Source organism: Manis javanica, chromosome 3 (assembly GCF_040802235.1).
Source record: "Manis javanica isolate MJ-LG chromosome 3, MJ_LKY, whole genome shotgun sequence".
Taxonomy (NCBI): domain Eukaryota; kingdom Metazoa; phylum Chordata; class Mammalia; order Pholidota; family Manidae; genus Manis; species Manis javanica.
The window spans coordinates 168,718,840-168,738,645 of NC_133158.1; the positions used below are offsets into that span (position 1 = coordinate 168,718,840).

At 34.9% G+C, this 19,806-nt stretch overlaps 1 protein-coding gene across 6 annotated transcripts in view; it reads right to left on the bottom strand.

Moving 5' to 3' along the window:
* The window catches only part of STAG1 (STAG1 cohesin complex component), a 436,291-nt gene that overhangs the window by 280,832 nt on the left and 135,653 nt on the right, over positions 1-19,806 (bottom strand). For 5 of the 6 annotated variants that reach the window (XM_073232352.1, XM_073232354.1, XM_073232353.1 and 2 more), the window contains one exon: positions 14,782-14,946. In XM_073232352.1, the coding sequence (XP_073088453.1) occupies positions 14,782-14,946 (165 nt within the window). Of the gene's footprint in view, positions 1-14,781; positions 14,947-19,806 lie in introns of those variants that run through there. The other variant, XM_073232357.1, reaches the window with a different exon arrangement.

Below are 19,806 nucleotides of genomic sequence, written 5' to 3' on the forward strand. Positions count from 1 at the left end.
CAATTCACCTACCAGCACAATGACAACTGGTTGCACTGCTGGACCTTTCAAATACCCTTTGTCCCATTTGGGGTTGTAAAGGCCATGAATGTTCACAAAGGTATGCTTACTAGGCTTTACCAGGCTCTAGCCACTCTTGCAACCATTCATACATGCCTTTATCTACAGGAACTAAGAGGGTTAGAATTGAGAAATTCAATTTGAGAGCCCAGTGCTTGGCAACACCAGCACTCCCACCCCCAACCTGCACCCCTTAAACATCAGCTTATTCATTGGACACTTCAAATGTGATGTAGCTGGCTGTCTCCATTACTAGGAATGTTAGGTCAACTCCCCACCAGCATCAGGACAAAGGAATGAGAAATAGGGCAGAAAGATATTCTTAGGATGTCAAACAGGACCCTTGAAAGTCTGCTGCATGAGCAAGAGTCTACAACTGAGTTGCCCACATCTTTTTTATGTGTAAAATTCGTTTTTGAAAAAATCTCAAAACCTTCCTGAGGTTATAATTATGTATACTATAATGATTATTAAAATATTAACAATTTCAATTATTTGACAATTTATCTGCCTCCATGGAAAAGACCACTTATCTGTGATCCTTTACATATGAGAGAAACAAACTGTTATTTGAACAGCTATTATTTTCAGCTTTCCAATTTTACCTTCAGCTAAACCTAATCTAAATGTTTTTGTTAAATATAAATTTATTATGTTAAAAATGAGAACAAATTTTAATATTTGCTATAATACGTTAAATTCTGTAAAAGTTATTTTGAGTGTCTTGTACTATATACTATAAAGGTCACAGCTACAAACACATTATTTCTAGTGTTACATTCATATGCTGAATAATTCTATTCAAGAATTTATATTTACTTAATTCTACAAGGCTTTCACTCCTCATTTCATTGCAGTATTTCCTTCCTTCATTTTTGGCCATCTTCGTTATGGTTTTATTTCAGTCAGTAGAATAATTTGTCCTTTCTAATGTCTCACAAGCATTTCTTTTATAATTACACTTCTTAGACATTCTTCAGCCATTTAAATACTTCTTGAAACTTAAGGTTTTCAATGAACATTCAGAAATTCAAAAATTATTATAAACACTTTTATGCACTCTATTAATGGCTCTGAAATGCATACAATTTCCATACAGTCACTATATAACCATTAATTTAAACACAAGTTAACATGAAATTTTAATGAACTCACAGGTGCTTCTTCACCTTTCTTAGAGTAGTTACAGAGTAAACTTGACCAGCTAAATCTTGGGGGAAAATTCTTCTGCATTTGGTATGTTGAGATTTGGCATCAAATCCATTTGTAATTTGGAAACTAGAAGAAATCAATGTACTATACGAGTTCATAGCTTCAACATCAAAACAAAGCTTCCTCGGTAAAGGAGAGAAAATGACTGATTAAAGACTATCTCCTAAGATAAGTATGTCTTTTCCAATCATACTTAAACGTGCAAAATCAGATTTACCTTCAGAGTCACTTGTCAAAAGCAAGTTGAATTACAGCTGATATACAGTATGTTGGATTTAGGTGTACAACATAGTTTTGACAATTAAGTATACTTCATTTATAGGATGATTCTAATTCCTTTTTCACATAAGTTATTATCAATACAGTAAGACCAAAGAGAATTTTCTTAGCATTAATCAACAGTTTATAACAGTATATTAACATCATTTGATTAGTATGAAAGATTTCCTTTTTCATCTATGATTAGAAAGTTTATGAAAGCAAGGATCAGGCAAGTTTAGTTCATTTGTACCTTTTGAGCCTACAGTGTTTGAAACTATCAGCTTTCAATGAATCTTTGCTGAATAAGCTGTACTCCAACTTTTTAATATGGTATCTGGGGTTACAAAATTAAGAATGTATCAATAGAAATTCATTTAAATGCTTACTAACTCTTAACTACTAAAGCAACAAATATCAGTTACATTAAGTAAATATACTGAAAGATTCAAAATTCAACAGGTATTCAGTGTCATGCATCTGAAAGTCAAAATGTCCAAACCAAACTACTAAAAAACCCATCCTCCAACATTTATAATCTTAAAATTTTCTTTCAGGGAAAACTACCAAGTCACACAACTAGAAATCAGCTTAGATTCCTTCATCTTTCTCATCTTTCAGAATCATTCCATAGCCTTATTATTTGTAGAATCCATCACTTCCTCTTCATTCTCACTGACACTCCATAAAATATTCAAACTTTCATTACTTCCCAAATGGTTCATAAAAAAGGACTCCTCTAATTGGTCTGACTCCAGCCTTACAACTACCAAATCATCTAAACTGCTTTCAGAAAAAAATTCTGAAAAGTGCTAATAGATCAAGCAATTTTCTTTTAAAAATGCCATCAGTTTCACAAAAAGTCAAAACATTCAATGTTCCAAATACAGCATCTCTTTTAGCTTTATTTTTACTAGAGCATCTATTTGATCTTATACCCTCTATAGTAGGGGTATTGATTTTATCTTTGCATGTCCTATTTCTACTATAATGCTCCCTTGCTACTGCTTATCTAACTCGAGTACTCATCTTTCAAGTATCAGTTTAGTTTTATCTATTCAGACAAGCCTTCAATGACCCTGTCCTCTAGACAGGCCTAAGTGAATTTTCAGTGTTTGCAACTCACCCTGTATATCTCTTTTATTAGTGTAATCCAAAACAGCTGTTTCCCATGATAATATATTCTATGAAGGCAGAATTGTGGCTTTATTTCTGTACATAAAGGAAGAATCTAGCATATGATCGGATTATAGGAGGTGCGTAATTACATATTTAGCTAGTGAAACTGATTCTTCACAATTCTGATAGGAAGAAAGGACAAAAGCAGAATGGTCATTAATAGTTGTAGGAAACAAGGATTTATAGATAAACAAAAGTAACAAGGTTCGTTTAATACAAATTTTATCAAAGCCTCCATATTTCATACCTCTTCAAAGGGGAAGGGATATGCAGTCATTTTCCAAACATACTGAATATAAAAGGCCTCCTTCTAGGATGCATGTCAGAAACAACTATTTTTATTTCAAATAATAAAATAAACAAGATAGTCAAGAAGGTTTAGTACAGATACAACAATATTTTACAGCCATACTTGTTTCCTTTTGCTCCTTTTTCAGTTACAGCTGTAGCACCCCATATACACACCCATCTGCTCCCTTTCTTCTTTCCCACCTTTTCAGTAAACAGTGTCATAAACTTGATAATGGTCTTATCAAGTTAAATCTTTGTGTTTATACTTCATATAAGAAGACAATGTATTGTATATCACTGTGTAGCTTGCTTTGTCCCTTAAAATGTATTTCTTAAATTTATTCATAATGATAATCTAGAGGTCTAGTTCATTCATTTTAACTGCTATAGAGAATTTAACTGTTTGAAACTAATACAGTTACCAGCTGTCTTGTTCATAGACCTTAAGTTGTTTCTTTTATATGTTAAATTTATTTATAATGATAACTAGAGGTCTCGGTTCATTCATTTTAACTGCTATAGAGAATTTAACTGTTTGAACCTAACACATTTACCAGTTGTCTTGTTCATAGACCTTAAGTTGTTTCTTTTATCTTACACTTTTTATAATTACAAACAGCAAAACATATTACTGTATTCGCCTCCTTTATAAATATACATAAAAATTTCTCCACAGGTCATGTCTTGAACTGAATTGCTTTTCTTCAAAATATTCTCCGGGAAAAAGAAAAAAAAAAGGTGGCTCACACAGGGTAGGCATTCACTAAATATTTACTAAATGAATAAAAATGGGTAGTTCATTCAAATTTACTTGATTCTGCCAAATTTTTCTCCAAAGTGATTATACTGATAGGTGCTTCCACTAAGTGTTACACTCTACAGCCTTGATGACTCTTAGTATCATCCAGTCATTTTTATGTTAATGAAAGTGACAAGTATGAAATAGTATTTTATTCTGTTCCATCCAAAATTTTATTTGTTTTTTCCTTAGTAGTTTATTGAATGGGCTCTAGTTTCCTTTCACATGTATAAATGGTTATTAAAATTATACAGAACACCACTGATTTTTCTTTTAATGTTAATTTTCTCTCTTTGAATTCTGTTGAACACTCATTAGGTTCTAATAGTCTATTTCACTGAAATCTCTACATAGACAATTGTGTATTCTGCAAATATGTATAATTTTATATCTTCCTTTCCAATTGTTAGACTTATTATTTCTTATTGAATTTTATACTGAGTATTAGTCACTACTCCTTGATCCTGGGAATATATCTGGTTTCTCTGGTAAAAATTATATAATCTGAGAGAGGGAATTAAACATGGTGATGTGAGAGGTGAAACAGAGGTCTCCTCCCCAAACCACATATAATATGAAAATATAATACAACTAATCTTGAAAGAGCAACAGGAAAGAAGGCTGAGCCAGACTGCATATACCTGGAGAAAACAAAAGACCTCAAGAAACAGGGTAACATACCAAAGTTGTGATTGGGCAGGACCCAAACCCTTCCCCCACCCCAACTCACCAGGGGAAGGAAGAGAAACAGAGCAGGGAGGGAGTAGAGGCCTGGGACTGCTGAACACCGAGCCATGGAGATCTGCTCTCGAAGTACAAACCTACATTGCATGGTGCTATAGTGATTAGAGGGATTGAAAATGTAAGACAGAGGGAATACCTGGAGACACTGAGATTCCACCCGCTTGTGGAAAACAGGGATCCATACCCGGCTATTCTGGAACAAAAAAAGATGGGCAGTCTGAGAGAATTCCTAACAGTGAGAGGACTGCTAAAGGGGCAAGAATTGCAAAGACCTTACTGCTCAGGAGAAAGCACATGTAGACAAAATTCTACAGGCTCACTCTGCCCAGCACGTTGGGAACTTTCAGGATCTTCAGGTGCTCCATCCCACTGGCTGGCTATGCAGCTCCAAGGTTTCCCCACCATGATACGCAACATGCTCCACCTTCCTCCCGACCAATCCGCACCTGGCTCACAAACCGGCATCCTGTGCCCTGGCGTCATGGAAGCCAGAGGAAAGCTGCCTATGGCAGCTACAAATGCAAAGGACAGAGGCTTACAGCTGTGTGTTCTGCCCAATGGTTCTGTCAGTGGATACAGGCATACCAGCAGGAAAGCAGGAAACAGCTCGTTCCTCCCCCCAGGCACCAGCACCGCTCCCCTGCGACCTGCAACATCACTCCAGGGGCTAAGCAGCTCCAGAGAGTAAAGCTTCTGAACACTAGAGGACGCCACATGCAAATATGAAACATCAAAAGAACCTGGTTGAAAACAAAATACCAGAAACACAAGAAAAAGAGTCAAATGAAACTAAACTCATCAATCTTCCTGAAAGAGATTTCAAAATAAAAATCATTAATATGTTCATGGAGGTATAGAAAAATATTCAAAAACTCAGGAATGAATTTAGTAAAGAAATCCAATCATTACAGAATACAATGGACAGTTTTAAAAGCAGATTAGATATGGTGGAGGAGACAATTAGAGAGGAGGAATACAAAGAAGCTGAGTCACAGAGAGAAAAAAGGACCTCGAGGAATAAAAGAATATTGAGAGAACTGTGTGACCAATCTGAACAGAACAGTATTCATAGTATAGGGGTACAAGAAGGACAGAAGAGAGAAAAAGGGATAGAAAGTGTTTTTGAGGAGGTAATTGCTGAAAACTTCCCCAATATGGGGAAGGAGATAGTCTCTCAGGCTGTGGAGGTGCACAGACCTCTTAACATAAGGGACCCAGGGAAGACAACAGAAAGACATTTAACAATTAAAATGGCAAAGATCAAGGATAAGGGCAGACTACTAAAAGCAGCCAGAGAGAGAAAAGAAAGATCACATACAAAGGAAAACCCATCAGGCTATCAGACTTCTCAGCAGAAACCTTACAGGCGAGAAGGCAGTGGCATGATATATTTAAAGCAATGAAGCAAGAAGGGCCTTCTATCAAGAACACTATACCCAGCAAGGTTATCATTTAAATTTTAAGGAGGAATTAAACAATTTCCAGATAAGCAGAAGCTGAGAGAAGTGACCTCCCACAAACTGTCTCTACTGTATACTTTGGAGGGATGGTATAGACGGAAATGTTCTGAAGGTTAAATAGCTGTCACGAGAGGTAATAAAAACACAGTAAAGAAACTAGAACAATTAATTACTAAGCAAATGCAAAATTAAATCAGCTACCCCCAAAGCCAGTCAAGGGATAGACAAAGAGTACAGAATATGATACATAATACATAAAGAATGGAGGAGGAGAAAAAAAAAAGAACCAGTATATTGTATTTGTAATAGCATACTGAGTTAAGTTAGTCTCTTGGATAGTAAGGAAGTTACCCTTGAACCTTTGGTAAAGACAAATCTAAAGCCTGCAATGACAATAAGTACATATGTACCAATAACCACCCTAAAGGTAAATGGTCTAAATGCACCAATCAAAAGACAGAGAATCACTGAATGGATAAAGAAAACAGTATCCATCTATATGCTGCCTACAAGAGACTCCCTTCAAACACAAAGACATACACAGACCGAAAGTGAAGGGATGGAAAAAGGTATTTCATGTAATAAATAGGGAGAAAAAAGCAGGAGTTGCAGTATCTGTATTAGACAAAACAGACTTCAAAAAAAGAAAGTTACAATAGTTGAAGAAGAACATTACATAACGATAAAGGTGTCAGTCCATAAAGAGGATATAACCATTATAAATATCTATGCACCCAACACAGGAGCACCTACATATGTGAAACAAATACTAACAGGATTAAAAGGGGAAATTTGAATGTGGTGCATTCACTCTAGGAGACTTCAACACTCCACTCACTCCATAGGACAGATCAACCAGACAGAAAATAACTAAGGAGACAAAAACATTGACCAACACATTAGAACAGATTGACCTAACAGACATCTACAGAACTCTACACCCAAAAGGAGCAGGATACACATTCTTCTGAAGTGCACATGGAACATATTCAAGAACAGATCATATCCTAGGCCAAATAAAGAGCCTCAGTAAATTCACAAAGATTGAAATTATACCAACCAGCTTCTTAGAACACAAAGGTATGAAACCAGAAATACATTACACAAAGAAAATGAAAAATCCCACAAACACATGGAGGCTGATAACAACATGATTCTAAATAACCAATGGATCAATGACAAAATAAAAACAGAGATTAAGCAACACATGGAAGCACATGGAGGCTGATAACAACATGATTCTAAATAACCAATGGATCAATGACAAAATAAAAACAGAGATTAAGCAACACATGGAAGCAAATGCCAACAATAATTCAACACCACAAAATCTGTGGGACGTAGTGAAGGCAGTGCTAACAGGGAAGTATAATGAAATACAGGCCTACCTCACGAAAGAAGAACAATTCCATATGAACAGCCTAAACACACAATTAATGAAACTGGAAAAAGAAGAACAAATGAGGCCCAAAGTCAGTCGAAGGAAGGACACAATAAATATTAGAGCATAAATAAATAAAATACAGAAGAATAAAACAATAGAAAGAATCAATGAAAGCAGGAGCTGGTACTTCGAGAAAATAAACTAAATACACCCCTAGCCAGACTTATCAAGAAAAAAACAGTCTACACACATAAACAGAATCAGAAATGAGAACGGAAAAATCACTACGGACACCACAGAAACACCAAGACGTATGAGAGAATACTATGAAAAAGTATATGCCAACAAACTGGACAACCCAGAAGAAATAGACAAATTTCTAGAAAAATACAACCTTCCAAGGCTGACACAGAAAGAAACAGAAAATCTGAACAGACCAATTAACAGCAATGAAATTGAACTGGTAATCAAAAACTACCTAAAAACAAAATCCCTGGTCCAAATGGCTTCACCACTGAATTTTATCAAACATTTATTGAGGACATAACAACCATCCTCCATACAGCTCTCCAAAAAGTAGAAGAGGAGGGAATACCTCCAAAGTCATTCTATAAAGACAGCATCATTCTAATACCAAAATCAGGCAAAGACACCACAAAAACAGAAAATTACAGACCAATATCCCTAATGAACATAGATGCAAGAATACTTCACAAAATACTAGCAAACCAAATTCAAAAATACATAAAAAAGATGATCCATCATGATCAAGTAGGATTTATTTCAGGGATTCAAGGATGGCACACTATTAGAAAATCCATCAACATCATCTACCAAATTAACAAAAAGGACAAAAACCACAGGATCATCTCCACAGATGCTGAAAAGCATATGACAAAATTCAACATCTGTTCACGATAAAAACTCTCAACAAAATTTGTACAGAGGGCAAGCATCTTAACATAATCAAACCCACAGCCAACATCTTAACAGTGAGAAGCTGAAAGCCTTTCCTTTAAGATAGGGAACAAGACAAGGATGCCCACTCTCTCCACTTTTATTAAACATAGATCTGGAGGTCCTCGCCACAGTAATAAGACAACACAAAGAAATAAAAGGCATCCAGATTGGTAAAGAAGAAGTTACTGCCACTGTTTGCAGATGACATGATATTGTACGTAAAAAACACTAAAGAATCCACTTCAAAACTACTAGATCTAATACCTGAATTCAGCAATGTTGCAGGATACAAAATTAATAAACAGAAATCTGTTGCATTCCTCTGCACTAATGATGAACTAAGAGAATAAGAAATCAGGAAAACAATTTCATTCACAGTTGCATCAAAAAGAATAAAATACCTAGGAATAAACCTAATGAAGGAAGTGAAAGACCTATACTTTAAAAACTAAAAGACACTCATGAGAGAAATTAAAAAAGATACCAATAAATGGAAGCATCCCATGGTCATGGATAGGAAGAATTAATACTGTCAAAATGGCTATCCTGCCTAAAGCAATCTACAGATTCAATGCAATCCCTATCAAAACACCATCAGCATTCTTCAATGAACTAGAGCAAATAGTTCTAAAATTCATATGGAATCACAAAAGAACCTGAATAACCAAAGCAATCCGGAGAAGGAAGAATAAAACTGGGGGGAATTACGCTCCCTGACTTCAAGCTCTACTGGAGAATATTATACTCAGTGAAATAAGCCAGGCAGAGAAAGACAAGTACCAAATGATTTCACTCATCTGTGCAGTGTAACATCAAAGCAAAACTGCAGGAAGAGGCTCCAAGAAAGGACTAGTGGTTAGCAAAGAGGAGGGGTGGGGGAGGGTGAGTGCAGGAGGGAGGGAGAAGGTGATTGATGGGTATTATGGTTGGCACACATGGTGTGGGAGGATCATGGGGAAAACAGGATAGCGCAAAGAAGGCAAATAGTGACTCTGTGGCATCTTACTACACTGATGCACAGTGACTGGTGGGGAAGACTCGATAATATGGGTGAATGTAGTAACCACATTGTTCTTCATATGAAACCTTCATAAGAGCGTATATCATTAATACCTTAATTTAAAAAATTATATAATGTGAGGTATAGGTTTTTATTTTTGTATGTGAATTCTTTTTTATATCATTAATATACCATCACATGAGCAACATTGCGGTTATTAGATTCCCCCAATACTCAAGTCTCCACACCACATATCCCATTACACTGTCCATCAGCATAATAAAATGATATAGAGTCACTACTTGTCTTTTCTGTGCTATACTGCCTTCCCCGTGCTCACCCCTACGTTATGTGTGCTAATCATAATGCCCCTTAATATCCCCTTATCCCTGCCTTCCCACCCATCCTCCCCAGTCCCTTTCCCTTTGGCAACTGTTAGCCCATTCTTGGGTTCTGTGTGTCTGCTGCTGTTTTGTACCTTCAGTTTTTGCTTTTTTCTTATACTCCACAGATGAGTGAAATTATTTGGTATTTGTCTTTCTCTGCCTGGCTTATTTCACTGAGCCCTCTAGCTCCATCCATGTTGTTGCAGAGGGTAGGATTTGTTTTCTTTTTATGGCTGAATAATATTCCATTGTGTATATGTACCACATCTTCTTTATCCATTCATCTACTGATGGACACTTAAGTTGCTTCCATTTCAGCTATTGTAAATAGTGCTGTGATAAACATAGCAGTGCATGTCTTTTTGAAACTGGCATCCTGCATTCTTAGGGTACATTCCTAGGAGTGGAACTTTAGTTTTTTTGAGGAACCTCTCCATACTGCTTTCCACAACGGTTGAACTAGTTTACATTCCCACCAGCAGTATAGGAATAATTCCCTTTTCTCCACATCCTCGCCAGCATGTTGTTCCTAGTCTTTTCTATGTTGGCCATCCTAACTGGTGTGAGGTGATACCTCATTGTGGTCTTAATTTGCATTTCCCTGATAATTAGTGGTGTGGAGCATCTTTTCATATGCCTGTTGGCCATCTGAATTTCTTCTTTGGAGAAGTGTCTGTTCAGATCCTCTGCCCATTTTTCAATTGGGTTATTTGCTTTTTGGGTGTTGAGGCATGTGAGTTCTTTATATATTTTGGATGTTAACCCCTTGTCGGATATGTCATTTACAAATATATTCTCCCATACTGTAGGATGCCATTTTGTTCTGTGGACGGTGTCCTTTGCTGTACAGAAGCTTTTTAGTTTGATGTAGTCTCATTTGTTCATTTTTTATTTTGTTTCCCTTGCCTGAGGAGATGCGTTCAGGAATAAATTGATCATGTTTATAATCAAGAGATTTTTGCCTATGTTGTCTTCTAAGAGTTTTATGGTTTCATGACTTCTATTCATATCTTTGATCCATTTTGAGTTTACTTTTTTGTATAGGGCTAGACAATAATGCAGTTTCATTCTCTTGCATGCAGCTGTCCAGTTTTACCAACACCAGTCTTTGAAGAGGCTGTCATTTCCCCACTGTACGTCCATGGCTCCTTTATTGTATATTAACTGATTATATATGCCTGGGTTTCTATCTTGGCTCAAGCTATAGGTTTTTCGGAGATAACTTTTACCAAGCTAAGAAACTTCCCTTATGTGCCTAATTTATCAAGAGTTATTTCTTCAGCATGAATATGAGCAATTACATTTTATCAAACTGTTTTTCTAAACATACTATATCAATTTAGGTAGGTTTTTTTACCCCATATGATAATTACTTGGTATATTATAGCAAAAGGTTTTCTATTATTAAACTATCCATGCTTGCTAAGGTAAAACCTCCAAGTCTTAAAAATGCATTGAACTCAAATGGCTAAATTTTGAGTTATTTGACATTTTCTATCACTTATTTTTGTATTTAATTTGTTTCTACTTTTATTATTCCCTTCTTCCTAATTACTTTTAGTTTGGTCTTTTTCTGGATTCTACTGCTTTTGCTAATATTAGTACATTTAAGACTGCACATTTATTCAAATAGTGCCCTAGTTAGCTCCAATATTTTTACTAACATTGCTTTCACCAACATTCACATTTCAACTCTGTATAGTATAGTTTCTCTTTATCACATGAATTATTTAAATGTGCCTTTTCACACTTGTGAGTATAAAGTAATTTATAAGGGGAATTTATTTTGTGTACGTCAACATTACTTGCACTGTCATCAGAGAAGAGGGTCAGACATTCCTCAATGAAATATTTCAAGATTTTCTTTTAATCCTCATTATTCTACAGTTATACTATAGGATCAAAAATTATGCAATTATTTTCACTTAGTCATTCCTGAGAACAAACTCTGGATACAGGGAAATGTGTCTGGAAACCTCTTGAAAATTACCTCTTCAAAATTATGTCTCTTCTATTTCCTCTGATTTCTTCTACTGGCACATTTTGGAACCCTTTCAATTCATACTAAAGTCACTTAACTGTTCTTTCTTATTTAGTTGTTTCTTTGGGGTACATTCTAAATGAAGGTCAATTCCTGAATTCTTGCTTTGATCACACTGTAGCTTTATTTCCTCAGGAAAACTAACTGGCTGAGTTTATCCCCTTTTTTGCACTAGAATTTCTTCTTTCATCTCTCTAGCATCTTAAATATACTAATTTATTTCTTGTACTATTCATCCCTTCCAATCTAATTGTTTCTGTGATTACCTGTGCTTATCCACTGCAGAACTTAGAACTTCCTACTCTAAGGTAATATTGGAGATTTTTATAGACTTAGTCACCACCCAAGTAAGTAGTCATTTCAATTCAGGTCCTAGTTATCGGATTATGCCTGTCTTCTCCCTTCCACAGGTCCTTGATTTCTTGTTAAGTGAGGTTTTAAATCATTATCCAAACTAGGACCCAATAAAGGAGTCTCCATTAATAACTACATGAATGATAAGTATAAACTGAAAGTCTCAAGGGTAGTCTAATATATGATCACCCTAATCATAAGCCTTCACCTATGCAGCAGTTAGGCTTTCTTCAGTCTCTTTCACAAGTATGGAGACCCATGTGATGCCCGGGATTCATGAAATAACCTGACTCTATTCCTCCATTCTTCATGAAGCACTTTAAATCCTTTTAACCCACAAAGGCCAAACTCTTGGCTACAAGTATCAGCTTCTCTACTCTAGACTCAATCTTGCTTACTACTTTGTAGTTTTTCTTCTATATGCCACAGAAACATTTTTAGTTTCTAACTCATTAATGTCTGTCTGTATTTTTTAAAACATTTTATCCATCATTACTTAATGTTTACGTGAGGATATAATAGTGAAATTAGTGCTCCACCTTCAAAAAAAAGCCCTTTATCACCTTTTTAAACATGGATTTCCTTTGCTCAGCAACCACTATCATGAAGTTATGTGATAAATCCAAAGACTCCTACATGTACATTTCAGATGGATATACAGGCATACTTGAGAAATAGTGCAGGTTTTGTTCCATACCAATGCAATAAAGCAAGTCAAATGAACTTTTTTGTTGCCCAGTGAATATAAGTTATATTTACAGTATAATGTAGTCTATTAAAAGTGTACAATAGCATTATGCCTAAAAAAAAATGTCCAGAATTTTAAAAACACCTTAATGCTAAAAAAAAAAATCTGAGCTTTACCCATCATCTGAGCTTTCAGTGAGTCATAACCACTGGTCACAATTCACCATAATAGTAATAAAAAAGTTTAGAATATTGTCAAAAATACCAAAATGTGACATAGAGACACGAAGCAAGCAAATGTTGCTGGAAAAATGGTAACAGTAGACTTGCTAGACGCAGGGCTGCCAAAAACGTTCAATTTGTACTATTTTCAACAGAATACAACTATGCTTAGTAATTATCTTAAATATATTAATTTCTTTTTAAAGAAAGAAGGAAAGCAGCCCAAATAAAAGCTGTTTAAATAAATCATGGCTCAGTCATGTTAGGGGTTAGTATACAGATTTAAAAGCTGGTACTGAGCTTTAATACATATCATATGTATGTATTAAATTACTTTTACATATACAAATATCTTACAAAATAAAGCTTCATAGGAAAAAATGGAAGCAAACTACTGAAATGAAATTTAAAAATTTTTACATAAAAGTAAACAATTTTTGTGTTTAAACTTCCACCTAAAGGTTGGAAGCAATAAAGTAGATCTCAAAAATTAGTATTTCTACCGTTTATTGACAATTTTTCTATTAAGGTATAATAAACTGTCAAGCTTAATGGCTAAAGACCACTTCATCTACTTGTAAGTTATATAATTTACAGTTTGTCTACTGCTTTGCATAACCGTGAATTCAGTGTGTCCTGTACCTTTTAGCATCATCCCACTACTCCACTCCTTCCCTTCCCACACAAATTTCAAGACATCTGAACACATCAATCTGGTAACATAATCTAATAAAGGAGTAAACACTAAACTCCCTTAAGGAATTCAAAAGTAAATACAGGTAAAAATAGAAAGCATATTAATGAAAAGTTGCCTGCTTTTAGTTCTAAAACTGAATGTTATATAAATTAGCAAAATTTCAAACTTAAACTGAAAATGAAGTATCAAGAATGAATAGCAAATAAAAACTTAAAATATTATCAGTCATGATCTAAGAATGCAAATTAAAATAATGAATTATCATTTTCACCAATATTATCAAGTAATTCTTAAATATAAAATATCTAATTGCTAACTATACTTCCTGTGAAAGATAAAACCAGTACAAGTTTTTGGAAAGTAATACAGTATTTATGTATCACACAGCTAAGAAATACCTTTTAACCAAATAATTCCAACTCTAGCATTTTAAAATGAAAAAAAGAAATAAACACAAATGAAAAAATTTTTAAGTGAAAAAAAGGTAAAGACCACCTAAAGGAATAGTTTTATCTTTATATAAAGACAATTTTTATCTTTATAATGAATTGGTAAGAAGCCAACAAAAACGTGCTCCTGCACAGTATTTAGTATTTGTTGAGTGAAGGAGGAGAGAGAAAAAAGAGTAATAAGGTTATAAAAGATCACATACACAAAATAATGATGAAATATTGTGATTGCTCCTAATTCACTACTTAGGAATGCTTTTTTACACCCTTTTTCCTTTAAAATATTCTTCGAAGCAAATGTTACTTACATTAAGTCAAATTCTAAGAACATACATTACTAAAGCAATAAAAATTCTCCCATTTATATGCAAGCACTTTTACTTAGAACAATGTAATCTAAAGTGCATCTTACTATTAAACAAAAATGCCTTTCCTGACCCTTCTTACAAAACAAGCAAACAAAGAAAACCTTTAAGGATAAACATCTTGATCACATAAATCAATGAGCATATAAAATGGGAATATATACATGAACAGGTTTCATTTAGGTTACTGCCTGTATTGCTTTATAAATAAAATAAAAACACTTAGAATTTACCTGCATTGCACTTTTCCCCAGTTTCACCACTTCAAATAATGTGACAGGCTCCCCTTCACCATTCTGTTGAGGGTGCCCATTTGCTCTTCCACGGCCTGTTCCTCTAACTCCAGCTTCAATTCTACTCTTCTCTCCTGGAGATTTTCGAGGTTTCTTATTTGTAGACTGAATAAAAAGATAAGGAAAAAATTAAATGAAAAATGCAGGCGTACTCCACTTTATGCAGAATCATCTCAAATTATGTTTGATCCCTGAAAGGTAATTAGCACTACTACACAGAAGAGACATAATCCCTGACCAAATTTACAATTTGCTTTCAGTGATAAAAGGGGGAGGGGGGGCACAAACAGCAAAATTTTATATAGAGCATGAAAATAAAGTAAAAAAAGGGATTTAGTATTTTGTATAATAATAATGCCAATGATGAAAATTTTAACCATGCCCCTTTTGACATTTCCTTATTTATACCTTCCTCAATACTCTCCTACTTCCTCAGAAACTTTGTTCAATAAAACATTACTTAGAAATGCTACATATTCAATTTCTCCCCCTACGGAAGTGCTCGAGTATTTCTTATCCAGTTATGCAACAAATATACACTGAACATATCTGGAACCATTCTATGTACTAGAAAAACAGCAATAAATTACAAAACAAATATTCCTGCCTTGATGCTTACATTCTCCAATTAACATCCCATATTATGTCCCCAAATTTTTAAGAAGTCAACACTAGTTACCAGGCTATCTATGTCTCAGTCATAGATACCCTTTACAGTCAAGGGTAATTTGGTAGAATTGCTTGTAGTCACTGTTATTATTCCCATAAATGTCATTCATATATATAACTCATGGTTGCTACTTTAGCAAACTCACCAATGAAATTAATGCTATTAAATATAATAAACATTTCTTGAAATTCTCAACAGGTCACGATTCTCCCTTTCATTTCAAATTCTCTTCCCTCCCTATATTCCTTACCTGTTAGTGTTACCATAGTTTGTCTCTCCTGAGCATCTTCTCCATCTTGTTCTCAATCTTCTTCTCTTTTGATTGACTTAATTCACTTTCATAACAGCCTGTTTCTGTTATCAATTCATTGCCCTTTGTCTCCATATCTACCCTTATTTGTCCCACTTTGTGATGCTGGAGCTGAACCCTGCAAACATTTTTCTTTTGTTATCCGCTGCAGTGTTAGGCTTTGTAAGGAGAGGGTACTGGAGAAACAGTACAAAGCATAGCACTGGAGGGGCTGGCTCTCACTGCTTACCCTGCCTGCTCCCTTCATTTTCTATTCTTGTGTTCTTCACAGTACTGTTTCACTCCTCTTAGTAGTTAACAGCCTTATACCATTTTTGTGTGTGATAAGCGCATGAGTTTGTTGCTTTTAAAAAAAATTATTTTTAGAACAGCTGAAGATTTATAAAAGAATTGTGATGATAGTACAGTGAATTCCCACATATATCACATCTAGGCAATTGCCCCAACTATTAACCTTACCATCTGTATGGTACATTTGTTAAAATTAGCACACCAATACCGATACATTAATAAAAGTCCATACTTGATTCAGATTTTATAGGTCTTTGTCTAAGCACCTTTTTCTGTTCCAGAATCCCCTCCAGGATACCATATCAGCTTGACTTCATGTTTTCCCAAATTCCTCTTGACTATGAGTTTTTAGGCATTCCTGGTTTTTGGTGACCTTCACAGTTTTGAGGACTGATGGTCAGGTTATTTTATAAAATGTTCCTCAACTAGGGTTTTCCTGATGTTTTCCTCAGGTGTAGACTGGGAGTATGGGTTTGAGTAGGAAGACATGAGAGATAAAATGTCCTTTTATCATCTCATATCAAGGGTACAAACTATTAACATGATTTATCACTGTTAATGTTGACCTTAATTATAAATCAGTTGGCTGAGGTGGTGTCTGTTTGACTACTACAGTGCAAATCCTCCCCTTTCCAAACTGTACCCTTTGGAAGAAAGTCACTACATGCATCCCACATTTAATGGGTGGGAAAAGGGAAATATTTATACACATTATTTTGAATTTTTCAGTATGGGAGATATATCTATTCTCATTCATTCAATCACTTATACTAATGCAGACTCACTGACATTTATTTTATACTTTGGATTAAAATTCAATAATGTTTCATTTTGTTGTTCACCTTATTTCAGCATTGGCCTTTAGATCTTTCAGTTGGCTCCTGTGTCCATTTGACATATTACCCTCATTATGTGTGCCTGTGTATGTGTGTTTTAGCACTTGGTTACTTCTGGCAACACAATTTTCTCCAGGCTCGTCTTGTATATTCCTTTCCCCAATTTCAGAATCAACCAATATTCCAAAAAGGCCTAGTTTATTTTACTGAAGAATGGTATTAGAGATGAAGACCTGAGCACTAACTTTGCTCCTTGATAATGAGTGTCCTTGCTTCTAGTCCCTTGAGCAGGCAAAGCAAAAAATTTGTTCTGTGCATATATATCATCATAAATAAAATAAATATTTCTGTATGTAACAATCTGTTATCTATATTAAGCTAAACATAAGTTCATACAGGTATCTCCTACTCTTAATCCATTATCACACAGATTCTTCTTTCCTTTGCTCATGTACAAATTTCCACTCTAACAGTGAGAAACTGACTCCCACCAGAATACATGTATAGCAGCACTATAACTGTTAAACCATACCCTCTGGGAAACAATTTTACGAACTAGATTACAGTGTTCATATATACTATATAGGTTCTTTGATTGTAGTCTTAAAGAGTAATTTCCCAAGTTACCAAAATTAGCAATTCACCCCTTCCCCTCTTCGTGTGACACTGTTTCAAACATCAGCAATGCAGTCAGATTGCTTTTTTATATTCTACATTCCATCCTGGTATGATGATTTTTTTACCTCCTAAATGATTTTTTAAAAATCTGTATGTATAAAATTCACTTTCTCTGTAAAGTTCAATCAGTTTTGACAAATACACAGTATGATGTATGCACAATTACAGTATCATGGAGAAGAGTTTTACTGCCTTAAAAACAACCCTGTACTTCACACATTGTGGGGAAAACAAGTTCCTATGGCCAAGATTCCACCTGAACCTAAACTACTTGGTGTAACTACTGGCCAACTGCTAGGCTATGTATGCCTCCACACCCACAGGCAATAAGCTGTTATTGACTGAGTCACTATATATAGAGCTCTGCCCAGTGCTCTGGGTGGGCACAGACAAAGGAGGATTACAGACCTGCAGATTGATGCAGACTTAATTCCAGTGCTCAACCTATCACAGGGAGAACAAAGCTGGGTAATAAACACTTTTACCCCAAGAATGTTCCATTGTCGTTCCTCTGTCTCACTGAATCCATAGTGAACTTGCCCAAGGCTGAAACCCATTGGCTAGACACACACCAACCCTTTTACTTCCTCTGGCAAACACTGAATTTTTTAAAATTATTACTGTAGTTTTGTTTTTTACAGATATTTAGAATCATACAGAATCATGCCTTTTAAGACTGGCATCTTTCACTTTAACAATATACATTTAAGATTCATCCATGTCTTTCAGTGGCTGAATAGATATTTTTATTTCTAAATAATATTTCATTGTATGGATATACCACATTTTGCTATCCATTTTATTATGATGGCATCTTGGTCACCATTTTTGGCAGTTAGGAATAAAGGTGCTACAAGCATTCACATACAGGATTTTGTGTGGACATTGTCTTCCTATCAGTTGTATAAACACCTAGGAGGACCTTTACTACATCATATAGTAAAACTACGTTTAGCTTTGTATGAAACTGCCACACTGCCTTCCAAAGTGGCAAAATGCATTTCCACCAGCAATGAATGAGAGATCCTGTTGCCTCATATCCTTGCCAGGAAATTAGTATTGTTAGGTTTTTGGATTTCAGCCATTCTAATCGGTATGCAGTGTTATCTTACTGTTGTCTTAATTTGCAATTGAATGACAAACTATTATAAAGACTTTTTAATAATAACTTCACATTAAAATTTTTTGTACTGGTGAAGGTTTAGTCTCCTAAGTAGATCCTCACTGATTCTCTATATTTGCACTAATCCAACATGGTAGTAACTAGCCTCATGCAGCTAACTGAAAACTTGAAATATGACCAGTCAAAAATGATATGTGAAGTATAAACTATCCACAAGCTGTGAAGATTTCATATGAAAAACAGCATTAAAAATCTCCAATAAGTTTATACTTATTAAATGATAAAATAATATTTTTATATAGCAAAGCTAATTTTACCCATTCTTTATAATTTACTAGGAAATATTACATTGCAGATGTAGTTCACATTGTATTTCTGTTGGACAATGCCACTCTATTCCAAATTTTTAACCACAGTAGTTCTTATAACACAAACCTAACCCCACTACTTCTTTATTTAATTTCTCATCTTCAATGAGCCTCATAAACATCAAACATCCAAACAATTAGGTGTGCTTTAGATTCTGGCTCCTCCTAAATCTTGTTTCTGTGCTTACTCTTGGGAGTAACACTTATCTTCCAAACACCAGGTGCATGTGTATGTGCATGCATGCATGCAGGTGTGTATGCATACATTCATATATGTATGAAAATGGGAGGAGGAAATGTTATTTTTCTATACTGAACAGGTAATACATTCACATGACTCAAAATTCAAAATGGGATGAAAGTACATGAAAAATTGTCCACCCCTGCCCTTCAGCCACAAATTTCTTTGCTAAGAAACAATATTATTCATTCTTCTATGTCTTTCAAGAGACATTCAAACACTTTAAAAAACAACTGCATATGAAAGAAATTAAAGAAGACATAAATTGTAAGTCAAAACCTATTCCAAGTTCATGAATTAGAAGACTTAACTATAGCTAAGACTTCAATACTACCCAAAGTGGTCTACAGAGTCAATACAATCTCTATCAAAATCCCAATAACCTTTTTTTGCAGAAATAGAAAAACCCATTATAAAATTCATAAGGAATCTCAAAGGACCCTGAATA